At 41.0% G+C, this 21,184-nt stretch overlaps 1 protein-coding gene across 5 annotated transcripts in view; it reads left to right on the top strand.

Moving 5' to 3' along the window:
- The window catches only part of sobpa (sine oculis binding protein homolog (Drosophila) a), a 57,226-nt gene that overhangs the window by 13,820 nt on the left and 22,222 nt on the right, over positions 1 to 21,184 (top strand). For 3 of the 5 annotated variants that reach the window (XM_063499397.1, XM_063499394.1, XM_063499393.1), the window contains exons 2-5: positions 2,415 to 2,535; positions 4,069 to 4,278; positions 11,353 to 11,504; positions 12,721 to 12,744. In XM_063499397.1, the coding sequence (XP_063355467.1) occupies positions 2,415 to 2,535; positions 4,069 to 4,278; positions 11,353 to 11,504; positions 12,721 to 12,744 (507 nt within the window). The remainder of the gene's footprint in view (positions 1 to 2,414; positions 2,536 to 4,068; positions 4,279 to 11,352; positions 11,505 to 12,720; positions 12,745 to 21,184) is intronic. The other 2 variants (XM_063499398.1, XM_063499395.1) reach the window with 1 other exon arrangement.

The raw sequence follows: 21,184 nt of genomic DNA, 5'->3' as shown, positions 1-21,184 counted from the left end.
ATGGTTCTCCTTTAGGATGTAAAACAGGACTTAAAAGCTAGCCTGAAATGACAAACTCTAGCCTTTGGATGTGTAGGAAGCCCCCTGGCACTGCAACCAGCCTAGCAACATTTTTATGTATAATGTTAATAAAAACAAACCTTTTTTTCTGTTTTTATTGTGGAGGGGATTACTCAGAATAAATATACTGCAGTAACTGGTGAGATTTAGAGTTAGTGCTGTCTTAAAATTTAAATTACAATTGTCTTAAAATGGACTGGCTGTGGACAACCTGCTTGTATTCTGCAGAGTAAGCTAGGCAAATAAACATAATTTTTCCTAATATGTTCCTAATAGGAATTTAAAGCTGGATCACTCCTACTAGTTGCATTTCCAGATTGGGAGGTCAGAATACCTCCATCAAGCTTGACTTAAAAAAATCCAAAGTGGATGCTTTGAGCACGAACAGTTTGAAAGATGAGTGAATTTTTTGTTTTTGTTTTAGACAATTGAAGACTCTCTGTGAAAATGTTACTACAGCACATCAGTACTCTGTAATGTGTTGTTATCAGCTGGTATTTCTAACAATGATAACCTGGCAGCTTGGATATAATGTCATTGCCACCTCTTTTTTCAAAGTAAATGGATCACAGATTTATGTTAAAACAAGCCAATATTGATCTTCTCATCTATCTCTTGACAGGAAAGAGGATGTTAAATATGTCCTTTACCAGTCTTTATACTCTCATGCTAAGGACCAAAACAGTGTTCAAGGGCTGTAAACTATCCATCCAGTCAATTTTGGGATATTGAGCCAGCTGTCATGGGTGAGGCAGGATACACTCTGGACAGGTCGTTAGCTTGTCGCAGGGCTAATACACAGAAACTGACCATTCAGTCTCACATTCACACATCCGGTCAGTTTAGAACAACCAATTAATAATCCCATGCATGTCTTTGGACTGTGGGAGGAAGCCAGATTACCTAGAGAGAGCCCACACGAGCATTGGGAGAACATGCAACATGCACAAAAACAAGGCCTAAGTCTGGATTTGGACCAGGGACCTTCTTTTTGCAATAAGAAGATCCACTCGGCCACTGGCTGCAAATTCTAAAAGGTGGCCTTTTCCCTAAACCAATCAAAGAGCGAGTAAAACTGTGCCTGATAACAAAAACAAGGGAAAAAAATTAAATGAAAAGGGTACTACAGAGGGCACAAACCCCAGCTTTCCGGGTTAAAGTGTTGTGACTTTAACATTCATGTCATGGATGAATGCACAGAGGTAGGCCTCTGCTGCCTCAGTCTGGGTGATAGGTTAAAATTTTCCATCTGGCTACTGTCACTCCAAAAACCAATGAGTAAGAGTGCATTTGCATTCATATGTTTCTGCAGAGCCAAAAAGAAGGAGACACAGTGTTTTGGTACTTTTTGATTTGCAAAGGGTCGACTAAATCACCACTGCAGATATGTTTGTTGAACCCAATCAGCCTCGTAGTGCAGCACCAACAGTGATCCAGGTAAATAGGTTGAAATAAGAGACCAAGAAAGAGCAAGGGAGTTAAACATTTTGATGTGAGACTGGGTTGTTTGAGTATAAGTGAGGTTCCTATCTCCAAGGAAGACTTATTTTTGGGTTTCTTAGCATTGAATGACGTAACTGGGTGAATCAAGTGCCATTTAAGTGATGCGGGGAAGCTGTTTTAGCTGATCAGAAAATCTCAAAGACCAGTAACAGCATAAAAAAACATTAGTCTGTCCCTTATCTGCACTGTTACTGTGTCTTTACTGTACTGTACTGTTCCAGTTACTGTAAATTGATACATTTTCTATGCTGGTTACCATTCTGTGATAGGGTTCCCATTCTCTTTATTACACTCTGATAAGATCCTCCTCTTTTATTGTGCAGTGATAGGGGCTATTAGTTCAGCCGGCTGCACACTGCAGCGTTTGGACAGGAGTTTGCCCCAATTAGGTTGACCTGTACTTATGAAGAGGACATGCAGCGAAAACTCCACATTGCGGTTTTCTCTTGACACAGAGTTAACATTTTGAGTGGGATCACAATGTCTCTCCTTAATTAGCTGAAGAAATGTGGACAAATCTAAAGAGCGAGTCAAGGTCTCAAGAGAGGCGCAAAAAAAATGCAACAAAATACCAGATTGCTGCATTAGCATTTGTAACAAATGACCTCAAACCTCATTTATCTTCTTCTTGTTCCAGCTTGGGTAACATTAATATTTCATGTGAAAATGTACTTTTTTTAAAAAAAGAAAAAAAGAAGAAGTTTCTGACCTTTAACTTGCTATTATTTGACTTTTACTGTATCACTGCTCATTAGTATTGTATCACTGTGTATAATTAAAGCGGGCTGACAATTATTTTTTAAGCCCGACTGTATATATAAAGAGCTTTGTTCCTTCTCTTTGTGTTGCAGAGTTTTGCAGAGAACACCATGAATGAGCTGCTGGGCTGGTACGGTTATGACAAGGTGGAGCTGAGAGACTCTGACAGCCTGGAAATAGGGGAGACACCACAGCACATCTCTGTCCTCAAAGGTATACAGCTTTAGTGGAAAATATGATCAGATCATGTTTCATGATCTGATCATACAGGCATGTTGTTTGTGTGTTAACAAGCAAGCCTTATTATGGAGCCATCAGCAGATTTCTGTACTTACTTTTGTCCTTACTGGATTGATGATGCATCGCATTGCCTTGAGGCGAGTGCTGTGATTTTGGTGCCATATAAATAAAACTGAATTGAATTGAACTGAAATCTAGTCAATATAACCAATATAGCCTGAATATAAATTATGAGTGTAATCTCTGGTTTCTGTGGTCCCTTTCTAAATACCTAACTTTACTTTATTTCCTGATTTTCTGGAGACGTCCAGTTCAGTGAGCAAACAGCTGGTGAGCAAATCACCTTTCACTCAAAGTGGCTTTGCCCCTAATTCAATTCAATTCAATTCAATTCAATTCAGTTCAATTCAGTTCAATTCAATTCAATTCAGTGCCAAATTAGAACAACAGTCGCCTCAAGTTGTTTTATATGTTAAGGTAGAGACTCTACAGTAATACAGAGAAAACCCCCAACAATCTGCTCACTCTGCAAGCATATGGCAACAGTGGGGAGGAAAAACTCCCTTTCTATAGGAAGACACCTCTAGCAGAACCAGGCTCAGGGAGACGTGGCCATCTGCCACAACCAATTGGGGGTGAGGGGAGGGAGACAGGACAAAAGACTCTTCCCTGTGGAAGAGAGCCAGAGATTAATAATAAGTAATGATTCGAATTCTGTATAAGTGAGTGAAATAGTTGAGTGAAGAAGAAACACACAGTGCATCATGGGAAGTCTCCATTAACCTAGGGCTATAGCAGCATAACTAAAAGACGATTCAGCGTGATCTGATCCAGCATTAACTATATGCTTTATAAAAAAGGAAAGTTTTAAGCCTATATAGAGTTTTACAAGGCTGTAAACAGGTTTATTTTAGCTTTCAAATCATACTTTTAAGGATTTCATCCTATTGGAACTGAGTCGCCTTTGGAGCCAGCCTCAAGTGGCCACTAGAGGAACTGCAGTTTTTGGCACTTCCACTTTGGCTGCTTTTTTATGGGTTGTCATATTTACAAGATGTTTAAACTCTTTTGATGTCTTCTGAATATCTACTTGACAAATCTTTTGTTCAGCATAATCTTTTAATCTGCTACATGTGCTCAGAGCTGAATAACTTTGTAAACTTTTAACTGCTATTTGGTGCTGTGCAGGTTGTGCACTTCAGGTTTAATGCAGCTTGTTCAACCTGCTGCAGCCTGAATAAGAGAAATCACACTGAAACAAACATTAAAGTTGTACGTTTACAACCAAAACAATAAGCTGAATGATGCTACGTCAGTTGATTTCAGAGAGGTCTGGATTTACATTAAAATCCAGTCATTTTTTAGTATTTTTGCTTCTACTTTGGTGGAAAATAGTGAGTCATTATTTAGGTGAATCCTGGGCATTTACACTCAGAGTATTTGCAGCAAATGCTGCTCATTAGTTGGTCAGTAAATGCTTTATTTTACTTAACTTTTCCCATCTAGAAAACTCGTTGCCAAAAATCCCAGCTTCAACAGAGAACAGTGAAGGCTCTCCGGATCGAGCCAGCAGCTTTCATTCGTTGCCAGCCTCCAGGAACGGACTCACAGAGACCTCCACCACGCCGTCCACCTCCACGCCCAGCACCAAGGAGCATGGCAACCTGCCCATCATAGTCCCCATGATCCCTCCGCCACTGATCAAGCCCCCTGCAGGTACAGAGCACAAATGCCATTTTGGAGAGATTAATGCAGCAGATTAATTGATAAAGTAGTTTAGACTTATGCATGTCCTTGATTTTTCAAGAGCAGTAAAACGTGATGCCTTCTAGAAATAGGAAAAAAACTGTTTAAAAATTGGCACACCAGCCACATCACAGCTTGTGTAGAAAGTTACAACTGTTTTCTGCTTTTATGTTACGAGGAAGGTTACTTATTAAATTTGCAAAAAGATCAAGGTCATTTTCAGCCCATCACTGATTGCTAATATATTCACCCAAATGCCTGAAAGCAAGCAAACACACACACGCACGCACACACACACACACACACACACACACACACACACACACACACACACACACACACACACACACAGAACAGTTGTTTCTCCAGTCTGAAAGAAGAAATGTCATAGACTTAAACCACAGCTGCTCTCCAGACAGACTGGATTGCAATGAGGATACCTAAATGCTGATTCTCCAGCACTTAGCATGGAAACTCAAGATTTATGCAGTTTTGAAGGTTTCGGTTTGTGCAATGGTCTGAAAGCCTTCGTATCAGAGCAGAGGCAGGCGACTAATGAGCTAGCTACCTGCTGTACACCTTGTTTTTCTCCACCTGCCCAAGTGTCAATATTACCCCATCAAGTCTCTGAGGAAATGTCCACGTTACTCGGCCAGACAGAGGGCTTCATTATCCCTTGCGTCTGCTGTGGACAGGAGGCTGGTACGCCCCGGCGAAGGGAGCGAGCCTCCTTGGCATCGCCCAAGAGGAGTCCCCGCTGGCCCTGCCTAGGCGGGGAAACAGATGGTGCGGTCCCACTTAAAGCCCACCAGCACCAACTAACCACCCGGCCAACACCTCCCTCAACTCCCCCACCCTCCACCTCCACACATACACTGAATTATTCATGTGCCCCCGCAAAATCCGACAAAGGACCTTTTGAGGTGCAGGTACGGCGAATGACGGTGGCATTTAGTACGGAGGCTGCATAATTACTGGCATGTTTTTTTTCCCTGCTCATGCAGATGTGAGTGTTTTCAGATGAGCTTGTTAGGATGTGCCAGGATGTGGGAAGGCGAAAACAACTCCACCTCAAGATGTCTCTTTGTGTGAAAATGTTGAGATACTGTGAAAGATGTTGTGATTTCATATTGGCCTTCGATCCTGATCATTATGCTGCGGTGCATGCATTTTTTCGAGCAATGTACAAACCCTGATCCACCCACTCAGTCAGCTTAGAATTAAGATATTTTGTCTTTTTTCTCTTATCGCTGCAGTGGGCAGCTATCCAGATAGACACAAAAAGGCAGAGAGAGTATAGGAATGAGAGCAGAGGGGAAGCTAAGCCATAAAATATGCATGTTGGGTCTGCTATGCTGTCTTTAGGGCCCCAGGGAGTTATTCCTTTAATTGTGAGTTAGTCTTTACTTAAAATCTGATGGCCCTGTAGATCCATTAAGCTCCACAAGAGGTGAAAAGCCTGGCCAGCGTGCGATAGGGAGGTGAACAGAGGTGAAAGACTAATGGGCCTGCGTTTTTTCGCCCTCACACCCGCGTATAGTCATAATGTGATAATTGGGAGATACTGGAGGGAATCTCGGAGGATCTCTCTCATTTCAGCAGCGGCGGCACTAAAAGCCCGCAGCTCATCATCAGCAGTCACAGTTTACCGCAGAAGAGGCATTTCGCTGTCACTGAGGGTCTGTTAAAATAATTTGTTGACCACACAGCAACGCGGCAGCTGCATGCAATACAATTACATTCACAGTTAAACAAGGGAATACATTTGTTGTTGTCATAAACATGATTTCGAGAATTAAAAGGGGAATGTGAGGAGGTCAGCTGCAGCTGTACTGTTTCATTTTCCTTATTTTCTGTCATATATACTGTAACAATGCTTGGTGCTCATATTAAACACGCCAAACAGCATATATCCTGGAGTCCTGTGAGCCAAAAGCTCAGGCTTCAGAATATTCTTAACCCTCCTTTTTGTTCTTTATGCTTGTGTCTAAATTATGTCATAGAGAGGTGATATTTCTAATATGATTGACTGATTATGATTGATTTCTAATGATAACTATTAATGCAGTAGCTCTACTCACCAGCAGTTCAAGTCATCAGTTTGCGAGAGGCAGCCAATCAGTAGAAAGTTAGCCTTAATGGGAAAGGAGCTAAATCAGCTTCAGCCAGAGAATGAACTAATGTGCTGCTCCAAGGCTCTGTATGAGATAAACGAGGACTATTTTGAACTATGAATTATGCAAAGCTACTCTACTAGAGTCCAAGAATAACAATACCCAGAAATTACCATAACTGGTCCCCTTTACCAGACAGATGAGCCCTGGATACCTTTTAAAAATCCTTTTTAAAAATCTTTTTTATCCCAGAATAAGCAGAAGTCGAGATCACTATATCTCACTGTAAATTGTGGTAGGCTGTTAAATCCACGCACTTGCATGTATTTACTTAAAATAATACTTTATTTTTATTTACGAGTCAGTCCCAGAACAGAAATTTTCATTATGTGCTAATATAATGTAAAAATGCTGCATACTACTGTAATTATCACTATGTAGCACCTTAATTCTGCCTGTTATTTTTTATCCCCATGTGGCCTACATGTCCCTGCCTCTACTATTTGTTTTTTAGCCCCAATGGGGCTCAAACAAAACATCCTGAAACAGTCTACACTGCAAATAATAACAAAGTCAGAAAGTGAATTTCACTTGTAGCACTCAGGACAACTTATACAACTGCTATTTCAACATGAAAACTACCACTAACTAGATAAAAGACAAATTCAATTCAGTCTCATTTATATGGCACCAAACCAGAAAAACTATCACCTCAGTGTGCTTTTTATTGTATGCTAAAGACCCTACAATATTAAAAAGGAAACCCCAACAACCAGATGACCACTTATGAGCAAGAACCTGGTGGGAAGGAAAAACTCTCTTTTAACTAACATCAGACTAAGGCTCAGCTGGGGGAAGTCATCTGCCACAAACCGGTTGAGGGTGAGGAGAAAGTGAAGAGTGTCAAACACATGCCTGATCAAACTTCTCTACAAAGGTCAGATCTGCAGTTTATTATTTCAGCTTGTTGAATTGCAGTTATGCATCATATCTGCTGTCTGTGCAGTTAGAAAGCCTCGTCTCTAAATGAATTGTTACATGCAGTTTGTTTGCAATTGATATTGCAGCTGCTGTGATGGACGGATAGAGAAGATCCAGCCACACTCATATATGAAAAGATAAGCTCTAATCTGACCATGATTCACTGCATCGCTCACAGTTAGATCATGCGGCCTGTGGTGCAGTAAAGCATTATACAAAGCTGATTTATTTTTACATGTTTATTGACTCTTATAAAAGTCTGCTACTGATCTCAGTAAATGGAAATGGATGTCCCCTCCCCAGTGTGGATACAAGAGGGCGACACACTGCAGACATGGTCTGCAGGAAATGCAGAAAAAAAGTAACATCAAACAGATTGTTTTCTTCTACTAATCTACTGTGGTGTAATTTTTATTCATTCGTCCTTTAAACTGACAGTATTTTTGTGCTGTTGCATACTAGGAATATAGCGCATATTAATGTCATTTAAAAAATATATATATTACAATGTTATTGTAAACACTGTGGTTATATTTTTAAGGGCTGAACTCCAATGTTACAATGAATGTTACAATGAGAGCAGTAATAAATTTTAAGTATTCCATAAGGCTTCAGAGTATGTAGGACTTTTCTGGCTCCTGAATTATTTTTCTGAGGGGGGAGAAAAAATATCCCACACACCATCCAAATGTGAACAGTGAAAGGGTTCAAAGAAGCCAAATTAGTCTTTGTTACCAGGCTGTAAGCATGTTTATTTCTCTTGTAAGGTTCAAGATTGACTCACTTCTGTGAGCCATTAGAGGAACTGCACTTCCATGTTGGCTTTGTTTCTTGGGTGTCCGCTTGGAGAGAGCGTACAGTCGGCAACACACATAACCTAGAAGTGGTACTTGAATAGCGCTTTTCTACTATAAGTGAGCACTCAAAGCAAACCTTATTCATCGAGTGACACACATTCACTTTTTTCCTGTACATAAGACCAACAACCTTCAGAATGGTACCGTACGCGCTCTACCACACAAGCCACAAGGGTGCACAGTGGCACAATGCTACACTGACTATGTAGCATGTTAAAGATCAGGTGATGTACCCCTTCTGTTGAGTAAGTCTGGCTTAGGTGTATTCGTTTGTAGATGTAATTTCTGCCCAATTATGCATTATGCACACAGTCACCAGAGGTCACATAGCACTAAAACAAAGCCATAAGTCATAATAACAGGTCGGAAAACGGGTCATGTGCGAGGGACGTGACTAATCAGGCAGGGACTCATCAAGGCATCTAATGTGGGTGTCTGCATCATTATTTCCTAAAGTCCCAGACGTTCAAATTTCTTCCTGTTTATATTTCAAATGCTACACATTTTAAAATGAAAACATATCATTGTGGATACGGCCCAAAGTGTGCCTGTTTATTTAGCAGTTAACAGACATCCTATATCTCCAGTCTTTGCTAAAACACCATAACCTTAATCTTGCTGTGAACCTGTAATGTGAATATATGTTTATCACAGCGACTGTCCTTGTGGGCTAAATTTGTATATGTATTCAGTTTTTCCCCTCATGTTTTTTAGTTTTGTTCTTTTTCTTCCTTTCCTCTGCCCTAAAAGTGCCCTCGTCATGAATACTTTGGGAATTAAAGAAATAAAAATAAAGTGTGGTTTCACATTAGGTTTTAGTGTTTATATGGAGATGTTGGAAATCAGGCTTGTGTAACACGGGAAACTTTTAACTCATGTGTTCCATTTATGTGAATCACGCCTCACCAAACTGACACCTATGATGGCACAAACTATCAAGAGGACGCTACACCTCACAGAGACTCATGCGTCATCTTCAGCAGCAGCAGAATACATGCTTTTGCAGCGTCTGTGTATTCAAACCCACCTCTGGCGCCGGTGCCCAACCCTCAATTTTAAATGCATATAGACACTGAGGGTTTTCGGGAGGAGCCATGCTGCTCTCTGGCAGGAAGCACCATGCCCTCCTGTGTTTTAAATGCACTTTAGAACAGCGCGCAGCAACACTACATATGAGCGGGCGGAGGGAGGTTTGGGGTATCACTCACCCCCGTTCTCTGTTAACCGTCGGGGCTGAGGGGTTGGGAGGAGGGGTTCGCCGTCAGATTGGGGTCTGGGATGCGGGGCCTCCCTCCTACTGCAGATAAGGTGGCGGTCTGCTTGCCTCCACCCCAGGGAAAAGGGTTACATCTCCTGGGTCTAGGTACGGTTTGCCCCTCTGGGGGCGAGGGTACCTGGACCTGGGATACAGAGTATGTTTGGGGAATGTGATTGTGTGTACAGTGTCTATTTCTGTCTGTCTCCACGTCGGGTGAGTGCCGAATATTTGCTTATGTGTGCATGAAGGTGGGAATGCATGCTTGTGTCTATGTGTGCCTGTTCGTCTGTGTCTATATGTCAGCTTGGGTCTTAGACTCCACCTCTCTGGGAACATCTCAGGCTCTCCGAGGTATGGAGGCCTGTCTCCCCTCACCACACTCCCTGCCGGTGGCTGATGCCCTCAGACGTCGGTGCCTTGGTGGTTCTTGGTGTCTGGGGCTGGGTGCTCATGTATGTACAGGCTCACTCCTGGTGGCCGCTTGAGGGGGGCCTGGCGCCGGTGGCCCGGCTGGGCCCCTTCCAGGGGGTGGGGTCTCCTCAGGCCTCTGGCCTCTGGGCCTGGGGCTCGGTCCTCTCTGGCACAGCTGGCTGCCGGCAGAGACCGCGGGCACGTCACTGCAACCCCCTCTGGCCTCTGCTCCATGGCTGCTGGGTGACCCCTCGCCTGGGGCTCTCCTCAGCTCTTCCCAGGAGGGTGGCACGGTTGTCCCCTTGGTGGTCCTCCTTGGGTCCTCGTACTCTGGGGCCTGGATCTCCTCCATACCTGCTTCATGCCCTGGGGGACGGGGCTATGGCTCCCCACACCCTCTAGCAGATCGTTACATGGAGAAACCTTTTGAATACAAGCGCGCTGATCCACACAGGTGTACACGCAGGTGTTCACAGACACAAACTACACCTTTCTTGGCTGCTACCTCAAAGCACATTGTGCGCTGTCGATCTTGCGTGCTGCACAATAACATGTAATATTTAGTATCTACTGTTATCTATGGTTAGCTAGTTTATTGTGATGGTGTTGTATTTATTATGTTGCTCTTTTTTGTTTGTTTTCTCTTCTGTTTTTTTTCTTCTCTCGACAGGTGCTCCAGGTGTTTTTTTTCTTTTTTGTTTGTTTGTTAGCTTTTTATTTTTTTTCTTCTTCCCCCCTTTCTCACTATCTCTTTCCCCCCTCTGTTTTGTCTTTCTCTCCCTCACTTTCTTTCTTTCTCCTTTCTCCTGAAAATAAAATAAATACATAATTATAATAAAGGTCAATCAAATGGACCAATATGGCAAGGCCATGATGATGCACTTGGTAAAGTAAATCCGCTAGGCATCTTTTTTGGCCTTCAGACAACAGTTTTGATGGCTAAAGATCCAAACAGGACAGGAAGAAAAGAAAAAAATGAGAAAAAAGAATACATGCTTTTGTCCCTTCAAGTTCTCTAATACCCACAGAGCACAGCCATAAACAAGCATTTTCCCATATCCCAGGCTCATCCGTTGTGGCTACATTTATCCATGGCAGGGCTTCATTATAAATCCTGCAGTGGTTTTGTGGCTTGAGTCTTGAAAAGTTTTATCCAGTTGAGCAGCTGGGCTTCATCAGTGGAATTAATGCCTTTATGGTTTGTGTGTTTAATACGTGTAGTTGCATACTTTGTCCCAGCCATGCACTTTTTACCTTACATATAGGATAGATTGTAATCAGTATCAGGTTCACTTTGATTACAGAGTTTGAGAATTGTACCACAAGGTTATTTTATTAGACATAGTATTAGAATATAGTAAAAGCCGGTGGTGTAAAGAGCACATCATAATGCTCATTTCATTACCTCTCCTTTTCTCTGTAGACGAGGATGCGTCCAATGTGCAGATCATGTGCGCCTGGTGCCAGAAGGTCGGCGTCAAGCGCTATTCTCTGAGCATGGGGAGTGAGCTGAAGAGCTTCTGCAGTGAGAAATGCTTCGCTGCCTGCCGCAGAGCCTATTTTAAGAGAAACAAGGTAACATCCCTTCCTTGTCAACAGCTTGACTCTTTAATATGATGTATTTTAGACACTTTACAGAGACTTTGTGTTACAAATCTGCTGGTGAGGCCCAGAGAAGAAAGTGAAATCCCCTTCCCCCAAAAAATATCGCGATAGGTCTGCAATTGTTAGTATGATGGGAACGGTTACTGGGAATAGTGTGAATTGGTTTAATAGTGTTCATCATCTGAGAATGTGTACATGTTCCACTCTGAATAATACTGATGCTTGGTCAGGGTACCAGTCGTCCCCCCCCCCCCTTTAGCCTCATTTTCTCAAAGTATCATTTCTCCTTAAGGTGAACTAAAATTTGAAGGAAGTGTGTATTTCTTGGCCAGCTCCAAGTGGTTGCTAGAGGTTGCTAGCAGTCACCATGAAATCTTAGACTTACCCCTATTCCTGCAGGCTTAGAGTGACATCCCTAATAACTGTTAGTTGCTAGGAAAAACAGTGTTTTTCACAGCCAGTTGGCAAGTGGTTGCTGGAGGTTGTTGGTGGTCACCGGGTGAAACTGGTCACAAAGAGGTTTACTGTGCTGCACTGAAAACCTCTTCAGTAGTTTTTGCAGGTTGCATGGTAAAAGATGCCAACTTGTTTGCAAGCACTAAACTACTTACAAGCATTAATGAAACTGCAAACTTCTTCAAAGTAAAAGTTACCCTTTTAAATTAAAGCGTTTTACTTTGATAGAAAATTTTCTCCATTTTAGTTTTGGTGCAGCAGCCTTTGTTACTAATTTCCCCCAGCAACTGCCAGCAACATTTCGCCAACAGGCTGAGGAATAAACACTTTTCCCTAGCAACTGGAGGTTGCCAGAAGTTCACCAACCAGTCTCCTGGCGTGTATGACTTGCAACCTAACATCTTGATTCTATTCACACATTATGTATCTGTTTTACTGTTAGGAGCAGAGTATCAGCAATTAATATGGTTCCCAAAAACTAGAATATCACCCATCAAGCCTTTCATCTTATTAACACACCATATTCTGCCGTATGTGAAAAGGAGCTGTCTAAGCTTCATCTTATCAACCTAAATTGTGACTCAGTGCAACAAAAGGTTAAATCTTGTTTAAAAATGGCACATTTTTGGCTACAAACCACATTAGCAAATATCAAAGTTGTTATTGTGTTGCCATCCCTCCCCCTCCAGTTACTGTAGTTAAATACTCTCCTTTCTCTCTTGTACCAAAGCTTGGATTTATAAGGAATTATACCGTGAGTATGATGTTTTACTCTCCTGCTTGTCTGTCCTAAAATCATTCAAACATAATCACTCTTCAAGCACTGCACTGAAGCAGGAACCATAGGGGAGCACTTAGACTACGTCTCTTCATTTCAGTTAGTGAGATTCAATTTCTTTTTTTTTTCTGACACTTTTTCCCCAAAGCATGACAATCAAATTGAGCCTTGCATCTACTGTACTGTTGTATGTTTTTAATTTTTTACCTTTGACACTTCAGCTCATTTGCTTTCATAGCGAGTTTGTAGTTTTCATTGTACTGAATGTTGATTCTGTTGATGTCAAGGAGTCTGACGTGGTGAATCCTCGCAGGGGAATATGTGACAGTTACAAAAAGCTATGAGTCTTTATATCAGATCAAAACGCTTCTTTTGAACTGGTTTTATTTTGATCTCTGAGCTCCAGAGGAGGTCAGAAAAAAAGCACGTACAGGTATGTGTCACGCGGTATGTAGCAAAGTAGGCGAGGCAGCTTCATATCAATCAGAGCTCAATCAGGGAGGCTGTAAACAGGACATCAAATACAAGATTCATGGCTGTGAAGGAAGCCCCCTGCTATGAATCAGTGGGAGGGGGCCTTGTGTGAAATTATCCAGAAATGAAAGGCAGTTTATGTAAAGTTTACATATACATCAAAGAAACAGAGTTAATAGAAAATATAGTTTGCACACGCCCCATATAATACATTTTTAGAGGCCTTGGTACATTTTGTAATTCCGGAATATCTCCTCTGTCAGACTGCTCAAAAGAAAATGTCCAAAATACAAATTTAAATCTTACTTTACACTTTGGAGATTTATGCAAATTAGTGCATGTTTAATGAGATTAGACCACATTTGCAAATTTAACCTTCAAGTGACCAAGTGGAGTCATTTATGATCCCGGTCGTATAGTTATATGTGCTGTTGTGAAACGATTCCTGACGTGACTTTGTCAGTCTTCTGTCAGCCCACTGGTGTGGCAAAGATACTGTAAAGTTGTTTGAGGTCATTTATAGCCCAGGAAATACATGCACTAAAAAAAACCTATCGTAATATTCCACTTCTGATCACTACACTGTAATGTTTTGCAGTGAACTCTGGATAACAGACTGTGAGTAGAAATATCTACTGCTGCAGAAGGAGCAGTAGATCTCCCTTGAGGTAGATAATTAATAACCAAAGCTTAAAAACTGCTTAATTTTATAAAGACGAGCAACTCCTTTTTGCATAAAAAAGGCTGAAAATCAAAATCATTGCATTAGAACATTTTAGAGCATGAGTCATGGATAAAGTAAACAAAGGCGTGAATGAAATATAATGAGACTGTAAAATCACTCACTAATACACACTCACTGGCTACTTTGTTAGGTTGAACTGATCGTTATTGCTAATCTCTAATCAACCAATCACATGCAAGTAATTCAGTTCATTTAGGTAAGCAGACATAATCAAGACGACCTCCTGAAGTTCAGGCTGAGCATCAGAATGGGGAAGAAAGGTGATTTAAATGACTTTAAATGTGTTAAAGCCAGGTGGGCTGGTATGATCATTTCTCATATTGGTGACTTACTGGGATTTTCCCACATGAGCATCTCTCATCTATTGTTTACAGAGGATGGACCGACAGTTTTCTGATTAATCGAGTAATGAGAAGGGAAAGGTCTCAATTTAATTCTGTTAAAACCTTTAACTCTAGTATGTTTACAAAATTAAACAATTTGGAATCTGGCTTCATCCAAAATGTCGATATATGTTCTGGAAAAGTACACACATCAGGTAAATGTTGCCTGTTTACGTTTCCAATATACAATATACAAGACTAATGAGCTCTGCATTACGTTCTGACCTTATCAATGACATTTTTGTACAAAGCAGAGCTGAAATGTATTGTGATGTGTGTTGAGAACAAATACAAAGAAGCAGCAGTAGTCTTTCCGCTTCTCTGCCAGCTCTCCCCATTAACCTGCTCCAGACTTCTGACAGAAATTTTCAAAGCATGTCGTACGAGTGCGGTGACAGCTCCTCATGCAAGTAATAGTTTTAGAAAAGTTCAGACTTTAAAACTCAAAGTGAGGGGAGGGATAATATTAGTCTTGGAAAAAATCTTTTACATTACGAGTTCTCACAGTCAGCCTGTTGTTCTGCTGATGCTTCAACATGCCCTTGATTATAATAACAATACTATTATACATTAATATTGTACATTTCTACCCCTCAGCTGCAGAATGATTCATCAGTGCAATCAGTCAGCTGCTTCTTCAAAAACACTTCATGAACTCGACTGCTTGATGCGATAACATTTAATTAAGTATTCCACTTTAGCCTAACAAAGCACACAAGCCTCTTCTGATATTTAGCCCGTTAAAAATTAAAGGCATGTTTGTATGGAAGTCAATTTCTGCCAAATGAATAACAAAAGAGGTAATATCTCAACGTTGTCGTCTAACTTTAAGCTTAAAGTTTAAGCTTGCATGACTTTTAAACCCAGACTCTGCGTTATTTATTTATTCGTTTATTTTAAATGATGTAACTCATATAATCAGGAACATTTAAAGCTCCCAATGATATGAAAAAACAAAATAAAAACCCCAAACAAAACAAATTTCCAACATATTTCTCAAGAAATACCTCTGAAAGACCACAGCTTGGCCTCTACTAGTTCCTAGTTTACTACTTACAGTCCTACTTACAAGGCTATGGACTGATATTAAAGTAAAGGACAAACCAACATAAAGTGCTTTAGTCAGGTGCTGCAGCATCACATGCCTGCAGAACAGCATCAATGCACGTTGGCAATTATTATGCAAGTTTTGGGAACTCTACTACTGGAGTGCCAACCCAATATGTCTCACAGGTATTCATTTAGATTGAGATCTTATCACATCCTCTTCAAACTGTCCACTGAATCCTCGTGCTCTAAAGATGGGTGGCTTTGTAAGTTTGTAAGTGATGACTCAAATTGGGATAAAAATATATCATCATAGGACAAAAGCAGTGACTCAACACTACTTTATGACCTTTTCCTTTAACACGTACTCACCACCAACGCATGGAGAGTCAGTTCACTCGTGATGCCTTTTAAGGATGATCAAATATCATTACAGACTGCATCTAAAGAGTGCTTATGGTAGCCAGTTCCATAGACACCAGTGCTAGTGGTTCTAACTTTGGGGTGAGCATTTCTGTGATGGAGATCCAAGTGTGGCACTAGGTCCAATAATATTCAGCTTTTTTGTTTAGTGGAAATGTATTGTATGTTGGAGGTTATAAGTGGACCCATCCAAAACAAAATCCACTACAAGATTAAGTTGTTTCCATGAGTAATTGAGTACTAATTAGCAAAACTGAAAGTACGTGCGATGCCTGGTTAGCCAGCCTGATTCTATAGTTTTCCAGGTAGATAAACAATAAATGTGTAGCTGTCGTCTTTTGTTTGGCAGTTAAGTAGCCAAATCTAGAAAATAAATGGAACCAGTTTTGGTAATAAAATTACAAAACACTGTGGATAAAATCTTGCAGCTGTCATAGTAAAATCCAACCTAATGTAGCACGCATTATTACTTTATAAATGCTGATTTATGGATATTTTTAAATCTCAAACTGTGCATGTCACAGTTGAGGATTTTTGCTGAGCACAGTGCTTTTCTCTTATCTTTGCACCAGCAGAGAAAAAATGTAAAAACATAGTCAGTTATGTCATGTGTAGTTTAGTGCACATCATCCATAGTTTATGGTAATATGTTCATTTATATACATACAGCGTGTTCTCAGCCAGTCAGACATGTTGGGAAAAGGCCTGCTCTACCACAGCAGCTCAGATTCTATATTTTGTCTGGCTCTTGCACATTCATGCAGGTCATTTGTGTAAATGATACCCATGTGTTTCTTTTCTCATGCACCCACAAGGTTGGCCACAACAACACAGCCTCCAGGCTTTTTTTTCCTGCTTAAAAAAATGTCATGGCTTGAAAAAAAAGAGTATCTTATGTCTACGTGTGCTTTGGCTGGAGGAGCGGAGACGTGGGGGAAGGAGAGGGGGGATGCAGGGGGTGGGCAGCGGCTCTGGCATTATGTTGCATGAAATATCTTCAGCTGCCTCATCCATGAAACCCAATCCCCTCCTAGGGTGACTATGGCTGCTACTTTCTCACATCTCTACATAACTCCACATTCTGTAGTGCCTATTTGAGTGTGGCGAAAGATGATTGATAGTTTAACTCGGGCTAATCACTTATGTCCCTGTTTACTGTGCGCCTTAAGCTCCTGGATTAGTTTGTATGGAAGGTGCAGCTTCCTCCCCGCTCGCAACACTCAATTATTCTGTCTGTCACCTCACACTGCCTGCTCACTTTCATTCTCTTTTTGACCATTCGCTATTGATTCAGAGGCACCACTTGGCTCTTTTTCTTGTTTGGTAATTCGCTGCAACCTAGTCCCTTGCCCGTGCGCACATTATGGCGGTTTGCGCGGTGTACACCGCACAAACCAAATCTGAGTGGAAAGATACCAACCAAAGGAAAAGTTCACCGAGTTTTCAGCTCCAATCTTGGACAGTTTGGAGGATTAAATTAGAATTAAGGGTGGAGTTTCAGCTGGAGGTAAAAGCTGCTTAACTGTCACACTTTTACATGCAGCTGTATGTTTTCCTACTTTATCTGACACCCACACATACGCCGATAAACAAGCTTGCTCATTGGACACAGTGCCAAGATTAAGTTAGGCAATTAGCAGTGATGGATTACGCTCTGCAAGTGTGAAAAAAGGTGGAATGAGAGCACGCTCTGCTTTGCATGTACACGAAACACATTGTCTACGAATCATTTAGGGCTGGATTTTGAATGCAGGAAGCTGTAACAAATGCTTTGCTGTGGCATCAACTGTGATGAAATGTTGCTTGTTGCTGTTGCAATAGCTCCAACAATCTTTTTTTTTTCTTTTCCATCCTCAGCTGGCTTTGAGTTTCTCAGCTTGAGCTCCTCAAAACACAGTTGGGCTTTAGTTTAGTTAGCATCTACTTCTTATCTTTTAATTTTGCACTTGTACAAAATAAACTAATACTGCTTGCACGCTTGAAAGAAAGCAGGATTTTTGCTTATGTGCAGGTTTATTTAAAAAGTTTAACCTATTTTAAAGCAATTAAATCATTTGATTAAACCTTAAACTGCAATATTTGCAGTTTCTGTGACATTATTGCACATTTTTGTGATAATTACAGAAAATGTCTAAAATAACTGGAATTATTTGATGGATTTGATTTTTTAAAAAGTTTGCTTTTACTGTACTTATTTCTTTTGTTTTCTCTCAAAGCATCAAAGTAAAATCATCAGTGTTAGGTTTCCATTTTACATCAAATGTGCACACATCCTGTGAAGAGCTGAATTTTCACAGGTAACAAAAGCAAGTGACTCCATTTCTGCTCATTAATGTTATTGCAGTAGAATCACTGTGGTCACAGGCCACAGCATGTTTCTGTTACGTGCTCTTTGAGCTGGTTTTCTCCATCTCGCCATTTGGCTTCATGTTGATACCCAAACACTGAGACAAAGATCTTGTGCATTTCCTTGTTAGAATAAGGATTTGTGCCAGTGTGTGGGACTGTAGCATAAGGTTTGTATTGTTAGCTGGCAGTTATGTGACAGTGTGACTCAGGCTGCCCTGCTGAGTATTGCAAAAGTAATGTAGTGAGTGCTGTAATGAATTACTTTAATCAGAGAGAAACAAGAAGCGAGTTACGGCCCAACGCTGGCAGTCAAGTTTTAGGCATGATGAGGACATTTTTTATGCGAAATTCTTGGAAAACACTTTGCTACCTGTGAAGTGATCATTCTTAGTGTTTGCAAAAGTTGTAGGGTATTAAGGTAAATGCCTAAGATCGGATATTGCTTGAGTATGTCTTTTTTAAGTCATCATATGCACAATACTCCATATAATTATCAAAATCTGTCAAACCTGCAGGTTTAAGTCATGAGATATATAAAACATTTATGCAAAGCAGTTATAAAACTTTGTGAATCTGTAAGAGCTGCTCAGATAAATATTTTAATGGTAACGTAAAGAGAAGACAGAATGCAGGAAGTCCAGTGCTTCCCAGCACTGTTTTGTTACTGAACTGCTGCACTTAATAGGTCAATCTTTTGGTTTGTGTGAGGTATTTTAGTACAAATAGTCTACGTGTTTTGTTCTTGACAGTGCTTTGCACATTCTTTCCTTTTTGTTTCTTCTGTCTAGTGTAGTTTACTGTGATGCATGAACATATTTCCCCCTCAATATACATATGAATGTTCTCTCTTCTTTAAAAAGTAGAATTTTCCTTCCAGGCTAGAAGTCAGCATCTAAAGAGTGTTCACTTTGGTACAGAACAGCAGTCAGGCATGCTTCCACAAATAATAATCTGGTAAATAGACACTGAAAACAAGACATTTTGGAAATTAGAAGATGAGGATAAGTGTCATCCATCCATTTTCTTAACTGTTAGGGCTGTGGGAGAGCTGGAGCCTATTCCAGTGTACGCCCTGGGCAGGTGACCATTCCCTCTTACAACCATTCACTCTAGAACGATCGGTTAACCCAACAAGCATGTCTTTGGACTGTGGGAGCCCCACGCAAACACCAGGAAAACATGCAAACCAGCATGTTGCTCAGTGATCATTGCACCACCATGCTGCTGGAGTGGACCATTATTCTGGCAAAATACTATATCTAAACATTTTCACCCCTCTGGTTTGCAGAAAATGAACTTTTCACTTTGGTGTCACTGACATATTCAGGTTTGAAGGTGAATTATAGCCTTTTTCAGCTTATCTATATCGCTTTTTTGAACTTATGAACTGCTTTGCGAGTTTTATCTTTAGACGTGAGAACTACAAAACTATGCATGCTGCACATGTCTCAACTTCTAGCAAAAAGATCCTCAGCAGAACCAAATGCAGAACATTGGGAGTATGTGGTGTATATTTTAAGGATTTATGGAAACGTGACAAAAATGCACTGCAGGTAGTTTGAAGGGCTTTCTAAATTGAGACAATTAGAAAAATATCAAATTTCTGCCAAACAAATTGAACAGGAAAAGGTTTATGAGGTTTATGGCACAGAAAACCAGAACAGCACCACAAGCAGAGAAAGGTGCATGACAAATAAATAATCAAATAAAGAAAAAACAATGAGGGAAAGCAGTCAATCACAAGGAGCGTAACCTGACACAGGTGGGGAAAAAAGAAGAAGGAGAAAAAGAAGGGAAGGGAAAAACAGGAAGTTAGGTACTGGAGATATGCAAAGAAAGGTAATTACCAAAATAAAACCGGAAGGGGATGTAAGGAAGGAAGGATAGGACAGAGGAAGGCAAAGAGATGGAAGAGCTGGAGACACATGAACATAGAAATACCAAAAAGAATAGCAGTAAAATTAAACAGGGACCAAACTCAACTGATGCGTACACTGAGGACCACGACAGCATGACACATCGCATTGAAATGTATGTTACATTATCTTTGCGTTTGTGCTGGTTTGGTTGTTTTTATAAAGGCTTCAAGCATAGGAGTGTGCAGGGTGATGGTCTGTAGAACTTGTTACTGTGTGAGATTGCTTGTGAGGAATAGATCAACTAAAACTTATATTACAAATATAAATATATAATACAAGTTAACTTCTTTGGGTTTGCAGTGAATATTTCTTCAAGCAAAATTGAAATCATGCAGTCTTTCTTGTATATATAGTTTCATTTTTTTCTTTATAAGTCTTTATGAAGAAAACAGCAAAATTGCATGCACATGAGCCACATAATTCGTAAAAGCATGAAGCGGATAGGGAGGAAGCCTCCAGTTTGTGTCACACGGGTCGTTTCTGTTGCAGTGCGAGGCTTTTTGTTCACACCATGAAATGCCCCCCCTGGAGACCCCAGACCTCCATCAGTGTCTTTCCCTGGGAGCTCCCTCCAGGCGCGAGGGGGCAGAGTGCCGCTTCATGTCAGCCCAGAAATGTCACATCACCTCAAACACGCACACGTCTGCTTCCACACAGCCCCGTGGTTGCCTCCCCGCTCCGGCAATTTGCTTTTGCATCTCCACCGCCTGCCGAGGAGGGCACGCGCCCAGGAGAGACGTGTTGGGGGGGGGGGGGGGGGGGGGGGGGTGGTGAGCATGCACGTGTGTGTATGTAACTGCTCCTTCTGCGTGTACAAATGCAGCTCCTTGTGGAAATTTTGAGTGCGCGATGAAGTGTGTAAAGTGTCTAGCAGTTACGAAGCCTTGAGGCCTGCCTGACACAGCTGCAGGGCACAAAGAGGAAGGTGATTATCTCATAGCTGCCAGCCATTCAGCTCAAATAAAGACAAAAGTAACTCCGACTAACTAGGAGACTGTAAAAGTGAAGCCACGTACATGAACTTAGAATGCGTTGGTGTCATTTCTAAAACTTGCACTCAACTCACACAAAAAGTG

Source organism: Pelmatolapia mariae, linkage group LG16_19 (genome assembly GCF_036321145.2).
Source record: "Pelmatolapia mariae isolate MD_Pm_ZW linkage group LG16_19, Pm_UMD_F_2, whole genome shotgun sequence".
Taxonomy (NCBI): domain Eukaryota; kingdom Metazoa; phylum Chordata; class Actinopteri; order Cichliformes; family Cichlidae; genus Pelmatolapia; species Pelmatolapia mariae.
Note: the sequence above shows the minus strand (reverse complement) of the source record. Positions and strands in the feature narration are given on the sequence as shown.